The 19,526-nt window shown below is 38.6% G+C and overlaps 2 protein-coding genes across 2 annotated transcripts; both read left to right on the top strand.

Annotated features, from left to right (window-relative positions):
* Positions 1 to 9,816: 9,816 nt before the first annotated feature.
* LOC143701475 (E3 ubiquitin/ISG15 ligase TRIM25-like) lies at positions 9,817 to 10,370 on the top strand. Its single transcript, XM_077194807.1, is given in 2 exon segments — positions 9,817 to 10,081; positions 10,083 to 10,370. Coding segments are annotated over 2 exon segments (552 nt in total). The 5' UTR covers position 9,817.
* A 214-nt stretch (positions 10,371 to 10,584) lies between these two features.
* On the top strand, positions 10,585 to 15,699 carry smim13 (small integral membrane protein 13). The gene is made up of 3 exons (XM_077194911.1): positions 10,585 to 10,791; positions 11,611 to 11,700; positions 13,763 to 15,699. Exons 2-3 carry the CDS (start codon positions 11,625 to 11,627, stop codon positions 13,951 to 13,953), a joined length of 267 nt encoding a protein of 88 aa, XP_077051026.1. The 5' UTR covers positions 10,585 to 10,791; positions 11,611 to 11,624; the 3' UTR covers positions 13,954 to 15,699.
* Positions 15,700 to 19,526: the final 3,827 nt, after the last annotated feature.

Here is a 19,526-nt window from a genome sequence, read left to right as displayed (position 1 = left end):
TCTCTTCTGGAAGCTGGTTCCAGCTGCGGCTGGCATAGTAGCTAAAAGCAGACTCGCCATGCTTAGAGTGAACCCTTGGTATTTCTAGCCGATGTGATCCTAATGATCTGAGTGATCTGTTGGGTTTATATTCACTGAGCATATCTGCAATGTATTGAGGTCCTAGGCCATTGAATGATTTATATACCAGTAATAATACTTTAAAATCAATCCTAAATGTAACTGGCAGCCAGTGTAAAGACCTGAGGACTGGTGTGATGTGTTCATATTTTCTGGTTCTGCTCAGAATCCTAGCAGCAGCGTTCTGTATGAGCTGCAACTGTCTTATGGTCTTTTTGGGAAGGCCAGTGAGAAGTCCATTACAATAATCCACCCTACTGGTGATGAAAGCATGCACAAGTTTTTCTAAGTCTTGACTGGAAACAAAGCATCTAATTCTTGCAATATTTTTCAGGTGATAATATGCTGATTTAGTTATTGCTTTGACATGACTACTGAAACTAAGGTCTGACTCCAGAGACACACCCAGATTCCTGACTTGATTTTTAGTTGTTTGACCCCTAGACTGAAGGTATGCGTTCACCTTGAGAACTTCATCTTTGTTTCCAAACGCAATGACTTCAGTTTTGTCTTTGTTTAACTGAAGAAAGTTTTGGCACATCCAATTGTTTACTTCATCAATGCATTGGCAAAGGGAGTCAATGGGGCTGTAATCGTTAGGCGATAGGGATAAGTAGAGCTGTGTGTCGTCTGCATAGCTATGGTAAGCGATTTGGTTCTTTCTCATTATTTGGCTCATTGGGAGCATGTACAGGTTGAATAGGAGTGGCGCAAGAATTGAGCCTTGAGGGACTCCGCATGTCATGGATGTCCACTCAGACTTATGGTCTCCTATACTCACATAATAACCTCTGCCTCCTAAGTATGACCTGAACCATTTTAGGACTATCCCAGAAAGCCCGACCCAGTTTTCCAGCCTGTCAAGAAGTATTTTGTGATCGACAGTGTCAAATGCAGCACTGAGGTCGAGTAGTACCAGCACTGATAATTTGCCTGTATCAGTATTTAAGCGAATATCATTTATTATCTTTATGAGCGCGGTCTCTGTACTGTGGTGCGGTCGGAAACCAGATTGAAAATGGTCAAAGTATCCATTCGAGCTTAAGAATTTGTTCAGCTGATTGAAGACAACTTTTTCAATGATCTTGCCTATGAAAGGAAGATTTGAGATCGGTCTATAGTTGTTTAATATGGTCTTATCCAGATTGCTCTTTTTCAGGAGGGGCTTGACAACAGCAGTTTTCAGGGAGGTCGGAAAACTCCCAGAGAGAAGTGAGGCATTTACCACTTCTAGGAGATCTGCTTCTAAGCTGTGTAACACATTTTTGAAAAAAGATGTGGGAAGTGCATCAAGGGCGCAGGTTGATGTTTTTAGTTGCTGTACGGTTTCTTCCAAAATTTTGCCATCAATTTCTTCGAAATCAGACATAGTGGCTACTTTCTCGTGCTGTTGTCTGATCTGCCTGACCCCAGCGCAACTCAAGGATGAGCTGATCACCTTTCTGATATTATTGATTTTCTCAGAGAAGAAAGAAGCAAACTCACTGCACTTTCTCACTGAGAGCATTTCACTGGGAATCTGGCTTGGGGGGTTTGTCAGTCTCTCTACAGTAGCAAAAAGAGTGCGCGTGTTGTTTATATTGCTGTTTATAATATTTGAGAAAAAAGTCTGTCTAGCTTTGCTTAGTTCCTTATTGAAAGCATGGATGCTGTCTTTGTAGATGTTATAATGGACTACAAGTTTTGTCTTCCGCCACATGCGCTCTGCTTTTCTGCATTGTCTTTTCATATTTTGCACTGCTGTTGAGTTTCTCCAAGGTGCTTTTTGTCTGCCACTCTTCTTCCTGACTTTCACAGGAGCAATATCATCAATTACACTCTTAACTTTTGAGTTAAAAGAATCAAGGAGAAAATCAACAGAGTCAGCAGATATGCTTGGTGTTAAAGATATAGCCTTCATAAATAGTACACTAGTGTTCTCATTTAAGCATCTCTTCTTGACAGACACAGATCTAGCTTCAATGGCTGGAGAGATCAATATATCAAAGAAAATACAAAAATGATCAGACAGTGCTACATCCTTAATAACAATTGATGAAATGTTTAGACCCTTACTGATAAGTAAATCTAGAGTGTGTCCACGATTATGTGTGGCTCCATGTACATGCTGAGTCAGATCAAAAGTTTTTAAAACAGTTTTGATTTCTTTTGCCATATTGTTTTCTGCATTATCTATGTGAATGTTGAAATCTCCAGCAATGGCAAAGCAGTCAAACTCTGAGGAAATAGAACTTAACAGTTCTGTTAAGTTCTCAGCAAAAGCTGGAGAGTATTTTGGAGGCCTGTAAACAATGATAAGTAAAATGCGTGGAGCACCTTTTAACACAATACCCAGATATTCGAAAGACGGGTAATTCCCAAATGATATTTGCTTACATTGATAGACATCTTTATAAAGAGCAGCTAAACCTCCGCCTCTTCTGACAGCTCTGCAGACACTCATAAAAGTAAAGTTAGGAGGGGCTGTTTCATTGAGGACTGTTGCACTGCAACTTTCTTCTAGCCAAGTTTCATTTAGCAACATAAAATCCAGGTTGTATGTGGTTATTAAGTCATTGACTAAAAGTGATTTATTTTTAAGTGAGCGGATGTTTAAAAGTGCTAACTTAACAGTCTTACTTTTTGTCCCCACAGCAATCTTGGTATGTCGTGTGATAGGCACCAGATTAGATGGGTTTGCTGTACGGCTTTTGAAGGCCTTAGACTTTCTATCATGTAATTGAACAGCAATAGAAAAAGATACAGGCACACTGGGTTCCCGCTTGTTCTGTAAACATTTGAGAAAGTTATTGTTATCATAGCGGGGACCCGACACATATCAGTGAGAGCTGGTATCAGTTGTTTTTGGTCCACCTCGAGCCGACGGAGGAGGGTGTGGGCCCTGGCGCTGTGGCAGAGGCCGAAGAGCTCTCACAGGAGGAGGGGGAGGACGAGCTGGGCCCGTAGGCTTTGGTGGTTGTGGGGCCTGGCGTTTTTTGGTTGGTATCTGGGGGCTCGCAGCAAAAGAGTGGGATAGTCTAGTTCCAGCGTGCACCAGTTGTTCCATTTTCTCTGAGAAGCACAGAAGTGGAGATGCTGGAGAGAGTGATAATGTTTCCAGTGAGAGTGATTTTTGCTCTGGTGTTATTGGAGGCTGTAATATGCTGTCCTGGTTTCCCTGGCTGTTTTCCAGAAAGTCGTCCTTGGGTGCTGTATATTGGAGCAGTGCTGGTATGTCACAGTCTGTCTGTGGTGAGCTCTGTGGGCAGGGCTCAGCTGAGATTGTGTCCGTGAGCAGAGGTTGTTGTGGCTGAGTGGTGTTATCACTGTCCTTGTGTGAAGTGTCAACCGCATGTCCATTCAGGTGCTGAAGTGAAATCCTGTGGTCATTCCTACTGTATCCAGGTGTGAGTGTGCCATTCAGGTTGAGTGGATTGGCACACACTACAGAAGGTGGAGTGTGTGACTTTTAGCGACATCTAGCGGTTCGGTTGCGAGTTTACACTAAGGGCTCAGCCCACCGCTCACCCCTCCCTTTCGAAGAAGCTACGCTGGCTAAAACGGGACAAACATCATCGTCTGAGACGGCAGAGAATAGCCAGAGTAAACCAATGCTGCGTCCCAATTCGCCTACTTATACTACGCCCTAAAAGTATGTACTCTTTCTGTAAAGAAAAAGTATATACTTTTGAGTGTGTAGCAAAATAGTAGGCAAGCTTTGGGACATACTACGTCGTCATCTTTAACGGACAGCTCTATCGCATGCATCCTGTCACCGTAAACTGCCCTGTCAATCATCTCGTCACAGTTAAAATCCTCCATTCAATCTAATATAATTTCTTACAGTTTCGGAGAGAAATGTTGTTGCACGTTCACCTGCCAGTCGCGGGTCTTTCATGCGGAGACTCTCACTCTCCTCATGTGTTTGCAATTTGAATGTAATGATGCATTTAAAAGTTAATGGCTAAACGTATCTTTACAAAAGTTCACAATGCTGCTGCAGATGCAATAAAATGTAGACAACATTGAATAAATACATTTTCGTCAGATACTGACAATTAATCACTCAAACCCCTTTACTAAACCTCTACATAACCGCCGGACTCGCGCGTCCTCCATGTCTGTAGTTTTTTTTTTTAACACTTTTCACTCGTCTTTGTAGTTCTAACCAAATCCTCGTCCAACGTGCGATGGGTTGTGGGCAATATTAGCCGTTAGAGTGTGCATCGATCTGCACTTCGGATTCTGACCGGATATAGTAGACCATCCGGGTCTCTTTGGAACACTCATTTCAACATACTACCATTTGGGTACTAATTCTATTTTCGAATACTATTTAGGACGGATAGTATGCGAATTGGGACGCAGCACAAGTTTCTCTACCACAGTCCATTATAAACCACATCATGGATAAAGTTTACAAAGCCATAGTCAGGTGAGGATCAAGGGTCTTAATACGTAATATAATAATTAGTTAATTGTCTCACGAACATAACCAGCACATTTCTCCCCACATAGCAAACCCATAATACAGCGAGGGAGAAGAACCACATGAAACTATGCAACTATATATTTTTTCTAACAGGGTAGTAAAAGTTTAGCTGGCTAATATGAGCTGTTACTGTGGCTGAGCTGGTTAAAGCGTTAAGCCTTGTTTATACTGGACGCGTCCGCATGAGCCCAAAGGTGCGTGCGGCAAAAATGACGTGATTATAACAGCGCGCGCGCCTCCGCATCCCCTAGACACCATTTACTACACACAATAGGCTTTTTTCTCTGATAATGGAAACTCGATCGACTTAAAATGCTTCCAAGATCGACGGGTTGGTGATTCCTGTAACCAGAGTGCGAATTACCCCACCATAATTGGGGGGTACTGCCCCTTCACTTCTTCTATGACCATCATGGTCCACTACCATATCAATCCCCACCGTGATCGCCAAGTGCAACATGTGTTGTGCAACACACATACAAGGTCTAAACATGCGACAAACTGATAATCAGTAGGCTACAGAATATCTCATTGTTATTATATATCCAAAAGAGAACGGTTTTGATCAACTCCCAAAAGTTAGAAGTTAAGTGCACTGAAATAACATTCTAATTACTAGTAAAAGTAATACCTTTTCAAGAAGCCTATTGCCTATTTCATGAAATATTGATTTGGTTTATTTTTAGATTTCATAAGACCTGGAGGTAAGACCCAACCCTCTCATATACTGTATAAACAGAAACCAATTTTCCATTGTAGTCTATGGTAGTCAGTGTCAAATCAACACAATCTTTAATGTGATTAAGGAGCATACTATAAAAAACCATACTACCACCTGGGGTGGTAAAGGGGTGGTATGAGGTTTCAGGAGGGGGGCCATGGACATTATTCATAATTTAAAATGCTACGGTTTTCATTGAATGTGTTTTGTTCTCTACACCTACATTACACGGAGTGGGAGTCAAATCAGAGATGTAGCTGGGTTTTTGGATGGTGAGGGTCTTAATTTGTGAATTGTGGACCCTTTCTCTGTGTAATCACTATCAACAGTCTGTGTAGTCTATACTTAAATTGTACTTTGTGAAAAAGCAATTCTTGGGGGGTTTGCTCCCCATGAGATAAAAAAAAAAAAAAAAGACCCCTCAAATGATGTCTTCTAGTGAGTTTTGAGGAAATATGAACAGATTTAGTCATACGACACACACACACACACACAGTTCGATCGCGCCCGCGCCTCTCTCTCTCTCTCTCTCTCACACACACACACACACACACACAGTTCGATCGCGCCCACGCCTCTAATACACTAACAATGTTGTTTGTAGATCCGCCCCTGATTTTAACTCACCACAATGTAAAGCTTGATTTAAATTGAGAATTATCTTGCTACCTAACCTTGCTAACTAAGGTCCACTTAACTAGCCTCAGTGGGTAAGTAGCAGGTAAGTAGCCGGTAATTCAATGTATGAAGACGTGACATGAGCTATGAAAGAACAAAACACGTTAATAAATGAAGGTTGTAAAATCAACAAGCTAGACGTCAGCTAGCAACTTACATTTATCCATGCAGGTCAGCAGCAAACCGTTCTCTATCTCCGTCGCTTCTAGCCACGGTGGTTAAAAATGGTACGGTCCACAATAGGGGTGTCTGAAATCGCTTTACATTAAAATGTTCCTACAGTGAAAATAGGAGTTGACTTGTAGCCTATTATAACTCTAATTATATTTTTTCACAATATCAGAAAAATTATCTGACCCCCCCAAAACTGATATTTCTGTCCCTTTGGGAGGTACTGGGTCTTCATTGGGGGGTATAGTACCCCCCAGTACCCCCTGTAATTCGAACTATGCCTGTAACTGTTTTACGGTCAATGACAAGAGTACTAATCAGCTGTCTCACGAACGTAACCAGCACATTTATCCCCACATAGCAAAGCCATAACACACAGCGAGGGAGAAAAACTAAGTTACATGAAACAATCCAACTACATATTTTACACCACTGACAAGGGAAAAGTCACTACTCACGGTCTTTATTGCTAGCTTCTAGCTTTCTGCGGCTTCTCTTTCAAGGTAGTGACGAAACGGGCTCTGTAACGCTGTTTGTTCACTGTCGGCTACGGTAGAAACATGACGTCACAATATGTCGACCTTCATAGAAGGGGATTCCCGCGCCTATGTAGATATAAATGCCTCATTCTAAGGTAATAAAAACATTACGGTTTATTAAGTAAGTTCTTTATACACCACTGAACACATAGTTATGGATGTCATATTGCATTTCTGTTAATAGATACTCAACATTTTTACACATTGCCCCTTTAAATGAGTTTAAAAATATTTAATGATAAATTAAGAACTATCTTCAATATGAGAAAATCACCTTCATGCTAATTCAAAAACCTTCTTATTCCTCTGAACTTTGACTTCTGAAAGCTGAAATCCTGATAAAACGTGACACAAAAAAAGACAAATAGTCTTTTAAAATATCTATGTCATTACTTTTTTACATATTTGTTAGACCTTGCACTAATATAAAAAATACAAAGTTAAATATATAGGCTAAGTAAAATAACACTTTAAAGGTCATATATAAGTGGTATAACAGAGGAAGGGGAAAACTGCCAAATAGAAAAACAAACATGTTAGGCTAAAGAATTTTGTCTTTTTTATGGGGTTTATTGAACAATCATTTTTAATTTAAATTGGAAAAATACAAACCACACCACACAGCAGCATAGACGTCAGAAAAGAGCACATACGGGAAGAGCTGTAGATGTCCTTAATAGATACATCTTATCAGAGGAAGTGGCCTTTTGGGGGAGGTGAAAGAGGATTTCAGAGGAACTAAAGCTTTCACGAGAGGGAAACAGAATATGCGAGTCATTATCCAGACTTTAGTATACTTTATTATGATTATCATGATATGCTTCTTTCAGGAGTGACAGTCGTAACACTGGAGTAATGATACATCATTTTTCTAGAGTTTCAGTGGTCCAGACAGAGGCGTCATGAGAGAGATCATGTCTCTAGTGCACATGGTCATTGGACTTCCCCAAAACTATGAAATCCATCTTCACATTTTTGTTTGTTTACTATTAGGCTCATGCGCTGACAGACAGAACTCTCAAATATGTAAACGCATATTAATTGCTTTCATTTACTCAGTTTTTGTGACTCTACATATCTTGCAAGTGGAAACTCATGTAAAATGATCAAATAAGAGTAAATATCAGTCTTTTTGTCTAAGAGCCAGTAACAACACCTACATTTACAGTCTTAGACATTATTGTTCTAGCACAGCATGCTTATCTTCCTGGGCTCACTATGAAGGGGATGTACGTCATCACAATCATTAGATGTGTATCTACCCTGCCTGTGCTCTCACTGGCCTTCAGGATTGTCTGATTGACTCAAATATCGACTCATGAGTCATGACTTTATTTTCCGCACATGGATGGAAGTAAGCTCACCAAACAAACTGATGACTGAATCACATCTCTGCAGAAAACAATGCTGTAATTTTTTATGGCATCGAGATTTTATCTTGTATATCACTGTCATTTAACTTTGCTGTCAAATAGAGCAAATAAACTAGTGGATAGGCTACTGTCACATATACAATAAAAAGTAATTCAGGCATTCTCAGGCACAGAGATGTGAAAGATTATGTCAGAAGCTCAGATTTGTGATTCATTAGATAAAAATGAGCGACTATGAAGGATTGACCTGAGTTAACAAATCCTATAGTGTACACAACTTTACAGGATAAAACATTCAAATATGAAGATCTAAGAATAAACTACTGCCTAGAAGTGACGAATATTGCATATAAAAGTCAAATCTTACAGGGAACAAAAAAGTAGGCCTATACGTATAATATTGACAAATCTAGCGTTCAGAATGTTTCAAGCCACAGGATGATGCACAATATCTATGTGGACATGCAAATGTTTAAAAAAATGTTTTTTTTTTTTTTATATTATCAGGACTTTTTTAAAGGAAAAAGTTCACTAACCATTTGCCAATTAACAACTTACTGGATATTCATAAAGCAAATTAGATTAAATTTGCCAACTCCGTGTGTACTAGACTTCAAATAACTACTTGTAAAAGAAAAAATCCAGTCCAGGTGTGATCTCAGCACATCTGACATAACTGTGTATCTCTAGAGTCTAGATATCAATATGTAAATAACACAGCCAACATTCTCTACTTACACAACTAATAATTACAAGTGGCAGTGCCGCCTGCAGACACAATGGGGAATAACGGTATTAATACATGCATAACAATAACACTTATTACAGCAGCAGCAGTCATTGTGAGAGAAGGGCGGTCTCTACTGGAGACTTTTGGAAATTAAGTTCAAATAAAGCAAAACAGTTATTTCAAAGGGAAGGACCACTGTTTTGAACTTTGAACAGTCCTGGTCCTAGAAGTTTCACGATCCACTAAGTTTACGATCCAAATATCTGTTTTTTAAAACTATAAGCCAGAGTATGTCAGTCAGTCTATTTCCCTACAGCATGATTTGATGTGCAGTCTTTGTTCTGGAAACTAACAGATTGGACTATGACCTTACTGTAGTTCAGAGAGAGATTCAGAGAGAGTGATTGTAACTTGATCAACAACAATATGGACACCTGATGCAGAAAACACGTTGTCTAGGTTACTGTGATTGTAAATAGGTGTCGTTTGTGTTTTAACAACGTTTAGCTCAAGAATATTGATCCGGGAAGTTCCTTGAGTTAAACACTGACCGCATTTCTTTATATTTGAGTCCAAGTTCAAACACTATGAAACGCTCCATTAACGTACGGAGCTCTGAAGCACTGCCAGCGGGACATTAAACAGGAAGTGTCTGTCCGAGCTCACAACAGGGTTTGCGTGGGAACCCAAATAACTTTGCGAGGGAACGCAAAAGTTTCTCGGGGGAACGCAAAAGTTTTGCGAGGGAACGCAAAGTTTCTCGGGGGAACGCAAAAGTTTTGCGAGGGAACGCAAAAGATATATATATTAAAAAAAAATTCTCCCATCCTAATTTTTTTCCCACCACCACGTCCCTTTAGGGGCTCCGTAGTAGAGAGACCAGCTAGGAGACGGAGTATAAATATACCTCCAGGTAAATTAATAACAAAGAAAATAATTGCTGCATGACTTTCATTTTCCTCTTATGGAAAACATTATTTAATAGGTAACTTTTGACTATTTCTCTTTCCAGCGATGTCTTCCTCCAGCGGTCCACTGACTGAGGAGCTTCAGTGCTCTATATGTCTGGACGTGTTCACTGATCCAGTCAGCACTCCATGTGGACACAACTTCTGCAAGACCTGTCTGAATAAGTGCTGGGACAACAGCCAGACCTGCAACTGTCCATATTGTAAAGAAACATTCAAGCACAGACCTGATCTCAAGATTAATACCACACTCCGAGAGGTTGTAGATCACTATAAAAAGAAAAGTCCTGAGAAAAAACCTGAAGTTCTGAAAAAAAACCCCTGAATTTCAGTGTGACGTCTGTGAGGAAAGAAAGCTGAAAGCCCTGAAGTCGTGTCTGGTGTGTCAGATCTCGTACTGTGAAACTCACCTGGAGCCTCATCTGAGAGTGGCAGGTTTAAAGAAACACAAACTGATCAATCCTGTGAGTAATCTGGAGCACTATATATGTCAGAAACATGAGAGACCTCTGGAGCTGTTCTGTAGAGATGATCAGACGTGTGTGTGTCCGATGTGTGACGTGACAGACCACAAGAACCACAACACACTGTTCCTATAGAAAAAAACCTTAAAAAGGTTTAAGAATAAAGATAAGAAAATAAAAGGTCCAAACACCATATTATTATATTTGTAGATACCATTTCCAAAAAGTCAAAACATTGCACCATATTTAAAAATTAGAATAGCTTGATGAAGTGAGATAAGGTCTACAGACAAATGTAGTTTATTTCATTATTTTTGCGCGGTGAAAACGACAATTCCCACAATACCGCGCGGCGGAACGGCAGGCTTGAGGACTTCCGGGTCATCTCAGATTGAGTGTGTTGTTGACTCTAGCTCGGCGTTTTCTCGCTGTTCTATTTTCTCTGTAAATGTCGCAATGATGTAGATAAGAGGAATATTTGAGACCCTCCATGACACGCGCTACCGGCCTCCGTCCCCGCGGGATTCTGCGTGAAGACTGTGAGGAGTGAACGACTGTAAGTGATCATAAATCTGATCATCATAAACATAAACACTTTCATCTGCAAGACTCATTTCAGCATCGGACCTGTGCGTAAATTAGTACAGATTAACAGTTACGTTACTTTATACTGATATCACACATGCAAAATGAGATTAATCATATGATATATTAATTAAATGAAATGGCTACACTTTTCATGATCAGTTTCAGTAACAATGGTATATTTTCAAAGTACTATCGCTCTAGTATTGCCATAGTGTTACGTTACTGTCTGAAACATAAAGCATTATTACTTTGTGTAATATGACTAATGATTAAGTGGCATTTTTATAATTTAAATGGGTTCTTTTATTGCTATGATATTATCCAGACAGGGTGTGTCGATCTCGAAATTAGACATGTAAATATATAATCTGATTTGTGTGCCTAAAAAGTACTGTACACTGGTACAGCGATGTGGTATCAGGTATAGCATGGTATTGTTTGATTATAACATAATTTTTCTCTATTATAACACATACACATTTTTACATATGTATATTTTGTGCCAAGTAGCTTGATGGCATTATTTACTCTATGATCAATAATAAATATGTTGCAGCTTTTGCAAATGGCAATTAAACTGCACAGAACTCTATGATCCTTTATAATTATGTATATCACATGATATTTGAAATCTTTATCGGAAGTATAATATCAGGCATGAGTGATGATATCAGACACAGTTAATGTGTTTCTACAGGGCGTCACAGCTGTAGTGTTGAGCTGAAAACATGGTGAGCTTCTAGAGCACATACAGATGTGAAGGAGTTTTTCTTTGTCTTTCTTCTAGGAAAGGAGGGGAGGATGTGGCAGAGTGTTGGTTTGACGGTGTTGGTGATCGTGGCCACGCTGATATGTGTCCTCCTCTTCATGCTCTTCGGTAAGTGCAGCCAACAAACCCATGAGAAAAGATCCTTTAGCACACACACACTTGCTGTGGTATTTATTATTTGATGCAGTGACATTCAGACATTTTTAAGTGTGACTTGATTTTTTCCGAATACTTTCAGGGTCAGTATAGGTCATTTTACACTGTAGATTTGAGGAACTGCATGATTTTGTGAAATCTAATGCAGTGATTGCTTGATTCTTGAGATGACATCTAATTAACATGAAAAAGTCACACCTTCATTTGCAGGATTTACTTTACAGTGACTTCACAGTCCTGATTTATGACCCATGAGTGAGAATATAGTCGGTACAGTCAAGCATTGCAAAAATAGATCTGGTTTGCTGACTGTCAGCGGGTTTGATTACGACACGGACGTCTCATTTCTACAGCTCGCTGTGAGTCGAGTGTTGACCAGTCAAGATCTCTCTGACTGACCCACATGTGTTAAGATCACAGTACCTCTAAGAAAGGTTTTCTGTACTGTAGGATCATGTCTGCTCGTACATAAGTGTGTGTGATTTGTGGAGCTGTGCAGCTCTGTGTCTTCATGTCAAAGGTTTGCCCGACTCTGATCTATGTTGGTCACTGAACTGAACCTTCTGTGTGTTGCTATTAATGAGGAAGACCATTTATCTGTGTTAACTTAAGTGTCTGGATCTGTTGAAATAAAGCCACAAATTCTACCAAGAGTGAGCCCAGGTCATATTTTACCAAAGAGTGGAAAGAAAAAGAAAAAGAAAATAATTATATTTTGCAAAAGCTTTTTTTGTGTTATGACATTTTCCCCATTGAATTCTCAGTTAAGACTTTATAATAAGGTCTCATTAGTCACATCAGTTAATACATTAACTAACATGAACTAACAATCAGCAATATATTTACAGCCTTTATTAATCTTTGTTAATGTTTGTTAATAAAAATACATTTGTTCATATTTTGGTCACGATAGTCTGATGTAAATTTAGCTTTTAAGATTTTTAGGATATATATAGATTTATATATATATATATATATATAGAGATATATATATATATATATATATCCTTTCCATTTAATAATCGCATCCAAAATGAAAGTTTGTGTTTACATAATACATGTGTGTACTGTGTATAATTTTTTTGTATATATAAATACACACACACATGCATTTATATATTTAAGAATCTTTTTTATTTATATATAAATATAATATAAGTTAAGTTATGTATAAATATATACACACACATATTATGTAAACCCAAACTTTTATTTTAGATGCGATTAATCACGATTAATCGTTGCCCAGCCCTAACATATATATTGCATTTAGATTTTTTAATTATTTTAATTACATTTTCCTACTGAATTCTTAGTACCATAATGTTTCTGGATGTTTATATTAGATTCGTATATAACTTAGTATTTTTTTACCGCAAAATTAAAATGAGAAAAGAAATTATATTTTGTGTACTGAACTTAAATAGTAAGATTTTGCTTTTGACATTTTTTTTCATGATATTTTTCCACTAGTTTCTCATTACCTAAATGAATCTACATATTTTATGTTTGATTATTATCATGATTCTTATTTGATGAATATATTGCATATTTTATATTTTACTTCAGAATCAGTAAGAAACCTATTAAGAAATTTATTTGTGAGAAAATGTTTTTTGTTTATTATGATAATGATATTATAATATTTATAATTACAAATTACCCATTTTACATGGTCGAAATTGCTAAACAAATGTTATTACACACATTTCTTGAGATGAACTGCTGTAAAAACATATAATATTATTTTAATAATAAGCTTATAAAAGAGTTTTGCCCGTGAGGCGTCTGAAGGGCTTATTCGGTACACATATACACATATAAATTTGAAAATCTGTGTTTTATCATACAGTTAATGCAAATGCTTTAGTGTGCACCAACATAAAACAAATCATATTTTAGAAAATATAAATGCAAAAGCCTATCATCTGTCTCATAGTTCCAGAGAACACCTGACAGCCAAACGTGCAGTTACTCTATTACATTTCCAGTGTGTGGTTTGTGTTGTCTGCAGGGTGGTATGTGGTGTGGCAGCTCTTCCTGTCCAAGTTTAAGTTCCTGCGGGAGTTGGTGGGTGACACCGGTTCCCCGCAGGCAGAAACCGAGCCCTCCGAGTCTGAGAGTGAACGCAGCTCGCCCTCGACACCCCGCCACCGTCCCAAGACCGCCCGCCAACGGGTCGTCCCTCCTGACAGCACTACATAGAGCCTGACCCGAGATCTCCTCCACATCTGCATCAGTCCTCCACATCTGCATCAGTCCTCCACATCTGCATCAGTCCTCCACATCTGCATCAGTCCTCCACATCTGCATCAGTCCTCAACATCTGCATCAGTCCTCCACATCTGCATCAGTCCTCCACATCTGCATCAGTCCTCCACATCTGCTTCAGTCCTCCACATCTGCTTCAGTCCTCCACATCTGCATCAGTCCTCCACATCTGCATCAGTCCTCCACATCTGCATCAGTCCTCCACATCTGCATCAGTCCTCCACATCTGCATCAGTCCCCAACATCTGCATCAGTCCTCCACATCTGCTTCAGTCCTCCACATCTGCTTCAGTCCTCCACATCTGCTTCAGTCCTCCACATCTGCTTCAGTCCTCCACATCTGCATCAGTCCTCCACATCTGCATCAGTCCTCCACATCTGCTTCAGTCCTCCACATCTGCATCAGTCCTCCACATCTGCATCAGTCCTCCACATCTGCATCAGTCCTCCACATCTGCATCAGTCCTCCACATCTGCATCAGTCCTCCACATCTGCTTCAGTCCTCCACATCTGCATCAGTCCTCCACATCTGCATCAGTCCTCCACATCTGCTTCAGTCCTCCACATCTGCTTCAGTCCTCCACATCTGCATCAGTCCTCCACATCTGCATCAGTCCTCCACATCTGCTTCAGTCCTCCACATCTGCTTCAGTCCTCCACATCTGCATCAGTCCTCCACATCTGCATCAGTCCTCCACATCTGCATCAGTCCTCCACATCTGCTTCAGTCCTCCACATCTGCATCAGTCCTCCACATCTGCATCAGTCCTCCACATCTGCATCAGTCCTCCACATCTGCTTCAGTCCTCCACATCTGCATCAGTCCTCCACATCTGCATCAGTCCTCCACATCTGCTTCAGTCCTCCACATCTGCATCAGTCCTCCACATCTGCATCAGTCCTCCACATCTGCATCAGTCCTCCACATCTGCTTCAGTCCTCCACATCTGCTCAGACTTCATGGTTACATTCGGCCTGTTTTTAGTATGAACCTGCTCAGCCACACGTTCATATCCCAACTAACACGCTGTTCCCCTCGGCTCCGGCTGCATGGATGTGTAAATATATTTGTGTATCCAGTATGTATTTGTTACCGTTTACCTATTCTGTTATTACTCAAGCTCACAAAAAACACGCTGACGAACGGTCAAATATCCAGCGTTTCCGTCAGCTAACAGCACTACTATTCACACTGACACCCGACTGGCTCTGACGTTTGTCCAACACGTGCAATGAAATCTTCTTTATATTGCTTTGGGGTTGAAATGTTAGTAAGGAAACAAACATTTTGACTGGAGTGCACACCCAAACGATGATAAGAATTGCCCCGATAGAATGTTGTATAAATTTCCATTGCTCCCAGCGTTAGTGCTTTAAGATGGCCGGCATCAGTTGCTCCGCCCCACTCTTGTGCCTCTGGCTCGGGTTGAAGTCGTCCTGTTTGAGTGGATGGATCTCAGTATGCCTGCAATTCCCAGCTTTATAAAAGCATTAGAGCTAAAAATGGCGCACTGACCCCAGGTCAGCCTGACCCTGCCTGTTTGTGAAACTGTGTGCAGGTCAACTTCTAGTGAAATCACCAACGTAGATGGTCACATGTTTTGTTACATGTTTTTTTTTGGTCCATTTTATGACAGTAGATTTTTTCCCCCTTCATAATAAATATATATAAAAAACAATTAAGTTGTTTGTGAATTATTTTTATTTTAATGCATATTTTAATTATTCCTTAAAAACAAATAATTTGGACACTCGTGTGTTGTTTTGTACTTAAATAATCAGCTCTGACTCATAAAACCCCTGATTTTGATTTGCAATCATTTTGGTTGCCATATTAATTTGACGGAACAATTTTGCTGCACTACTGAAGATGTCATAAAATGCGAATAAAATAATACAGCGGATTTGAAGGTCACTCAATCAAACCATATGGATATATAGAAACATCTACTAATTAGTAATCTATATATATATATCTATGAATCAAACACTCAAAAAAGCGCCTAGATTAGACATCTGTTTTGACTGGTCTTAAATCAGTGTTTGAGAGAGAAAAAATAGAATGACCGACCTATTTTAACTTGCATTTATTTATATTAAAATAGTTTTGGTATATTAAACAATTAATTATAGTATTAATAGAGCCTACTTTTGAATGCCAATTAATAGTGCAATTTTACGTCTCATGAATGATCTGTAACAAAAGCAAAATCGCCTTTTATGGACTTTAATCAGTAAATAACCATGAGAAGTTACGCTAAAGTTATTCTGCTGTACTACAAAAAATGTCCACAGGGTGGCAGTAAAATGTGAATAAAATCCACAGACTGTAAAAAAAGAAGATAAAATCATACAGCGATGCCTGGAGGTGTGAAGTTTTCTTTCAACCACTCGAAAAATTAGTAGATTTGCAATATTAAACCTTATTAATTACACTATTAATTGGGTCTACTTTTAATAATGGTAATGAATTATGATTTATCATTAATTAAAGCACTCTAATCGCCATTTCTGGACTTCAATCTGTGAATGTAAACATTTAAATTTAACTTCCGCTGTCCTTAAATGTCCACAAGGTGGCAGTAAAATAGAAATAAAATAATACAACAAGTGTTGGAAGTTTCTTTTCAAACAATGGGGGAAAATGCAATTCGCCTCTAGATTATAACTTTAAACTAATTTGCTTTAATATTGTTTTAGAGAAAAAATGTAACTACTGTATATTAATTACTGCATATATTAACTCAATATTACAGGTTTTTATACAAAGATTGTGCAGCACTACTAAAAATGTCCACAAGATGGCAATAATATACGAATAAAATGATACAGCAAGCGCTGGAAGTTCATTTTCAAACAATCGCTTCTAGATTTTAACTTTAAACTGATTTGCTTAAATAATATTTTTAGAGAAAAAATAAATTGACTGTATATTCATTAATTAAAGCACTCTAATCACCCTTTGTGGACTTGAATCATGAATCAGTAAAAAGTAAACGTGTAAACTTCCGCCAAAGTGATGTCGCAGAACTACTAAAAATATCCACAAGGTGGCAGCAAAATGCGAATTAAATAATACAGCAAGTCTTGACGTTTCTTTTCAAACATTTTTTCTTTAACCCCCCCCCCCCCCCCCCCCCTGATTTGCTTAAATAATACTTTTAGAAAAATAAAATTACTGTATATTTATTATTAATTTGTATTAATTTGTAAAAACCTTATTAATTATAGTAGGACCTACATCTGAATTTCATTTCATAACGGTAAAGATTTTTTAATGATCTTTAACAAATGCAAAGCACTTCGGTCACCTTTTGTGCACTTGCATCATTTAATGGAAACGTGTATAAAGTGATTTCTCTGCACTACTGAAAATGTCCACAAGATGGCAATATTGCAAACAAACAAATTCAACAGCAGGGCCTGAAAATGGACCGATTAGAGGCATTTTTGATTACTGTATAAGGCTAAGGTATATTATTTAAACATTTTACATATATCGCTTGGGTATATAATATTTTATGTCAGTGCCAATTCTTTGAATAAATAGGTTTAAATATTTTTTTGTGCCTAAATATCCTCGCTCTGATCCCTCGAGCGCCCCCTGGTGTAAGACACAGGCAGTGTACGATCATCACGCACAAGTACCTGCAGCTGTTTTAATCAGCAGCGGACAATTCATTATCTTTACCGAGTGTTCTCGGCCTTCTCTATATCCATATCATTTTAAAACATGGTAAAATATACGCTGGTTAAATCAAATGAAAAAGCCCAGAAGATCGTGGCCATTAATTTTTGACCAGACATGCTAGATTTAATGCAGAAACTGTCAGTATATATTTTAAGAGTGGTGCATACCCCTCTTTTGGTCCACATTTTAAAACCTATTGAAATATATGCAGCTTTTACGAAATGAAAGAGGTAACAGGCTTTGCCATGCACAGAAGCTGTAATTTTGAGGCCTTAGAATACTTAACAGGAAATGGTTGTGGTAAGCCACGGAAATGACATCGCCAGCGCTGTTCTGGTCGCCACTTATTCACAGGTCAGACCTTCCACTTCTCTTTTTTTCCTTCACCGTATTCTTGCTTTTGTTGCAATGATAGGGCCGCAAATCTCTGTTGTCAATGTTCGTTAAACAGCAAAGACGATCACTGCAGGACTGGCTCCCTCATAACAACAATGCTTGCCAACAGAGCACCTTTTTGCTGTTGCGTGTTAAAATCAGGGGTCAGTAGGCTACAGTTTTTTGTTTTGTTTTTTTATAAGTGTTTGGAAATGTTTTATTGCATATTCACATACTTCCTCGTGGAAAAGAACATACTTGCATAATTGCATCTTGAAACTGCAGCGCAGACCTCTGTCATATAGGCTACTTTTTTGGCTTTGCATGTGATCATTAATATAGGTATATAGCTAAATTCAGAATTAGGCTACTTAAAATCTAAATTTACTTTATATCTTTGTTCTCATGTTTTGGACTATGCAAGTTTCAAACGATTATGGTACATTGATGGTGCAATTTTATCCTTGTGAGTTTCCTGAATACTAACTAAAAAGAGTTGAGTTGAAGGAGTATCTGTTGTGGTGACTCTGATTGGTAGACTTATTTAGTGTGAGCAGTGAAGTGAAGCATCGATTGAATAACTCATCCCTCCCTCTTCAGACTCTTTAATTCAGTGCAGAGACACATCCAAGACCACAGAACTCCCACTAATGCCATTATAAGAGCCAGATAAATCACCAGGAAAGGGTTTGGAGAGAAAGAACTTACCGCTCTCTCACCATGTTTAATGAAAGTTTTTCTCAAAAGGCTTTCTTTTCTTAGTTTCCCAGAGGAGAACTTAGTGGCAAAAGTTTAAATCGTTAATTACTTGTAAGTGCCAGTCAGTTGATATCGATGCTTTTACAGAGATTTGCGTGTTGCCATTCCTTCATTCCCAGCTAGAGTTTTAGCATTCACTAACCTACCATGCCCAGAAGAGCAGTTTATTTGGAGGGAGAATGTTCTAGAAGCACAAAAGAATGTCAAGTTTCGTTTCATCATAGCCTAATTTACGTGTTGTTTGAAGATGTTTTTCCATTCATCCGAGTTTCTTTTCCGTCCTGAATGAACTCAAGTTCCATCAATGTGTTGCATGGACGTTTTAGCAGATGTTCCTAACAGTTTGAATGGAAAAATATTAAACTTGAACATGAACTCAATACATATGTGTAAAGTTGTATAAAATGTCTCTTATGGCTGGGTCTAGTTTTGTAGGCGGATGAACTTCTGTTCATGCAAAATGCAATGGCAAGCCGTTTTAGCGTAAATGGGTCATCAGATGTCCATTTTCCACAAGTTGGTATGATTCTTTAGGGTCTTCATGTAAAGTTTGTAACATGCTTTGTTGTTTAACACAACCATCGAGGAATTTGAACCACCATTTTTAAATAATAAATTCATCCATATATGAATAATCATTTGAAGCTCGTTGTTTCACATACAGCAAAAATAGCCTGTATT

Source organism: Siphateles boraxobius, unplaced genomic scaffold (assembly GCF_051911475.1).
Source record: "Siphateles boraxobius isolate OS27281-9 unplaced genomic scaffold, OSU_SipBor_1 33, whole genome shotgun sequence".
Lineage (NCBI taxonomy): Eukaryota > Metazoa > Chordata > Actinopteri > Cypriniformes > Leuciscidae > Siphateles > Siphateles boraxobius.
This window is presented reverse-complemented; position numbering and strand designations above follow the sequence as displayed.

Coding starts and splice junctions, on each gene's coding strand:
- smim13 (XM_077194911.1), top strand. CDS start 11,625: ATGTGGCAGAGTGTTGGTTTGACGGTGTTGGTGATCGTGGCCACGCTG. Junction 11,701..13,762: donor CCTCCTCTTCATGCTCTTCG/GTAAGTGCAGCC, acceptor TGTTGTCTGCAG/GGTGGTATGTGGTGTGGCAG.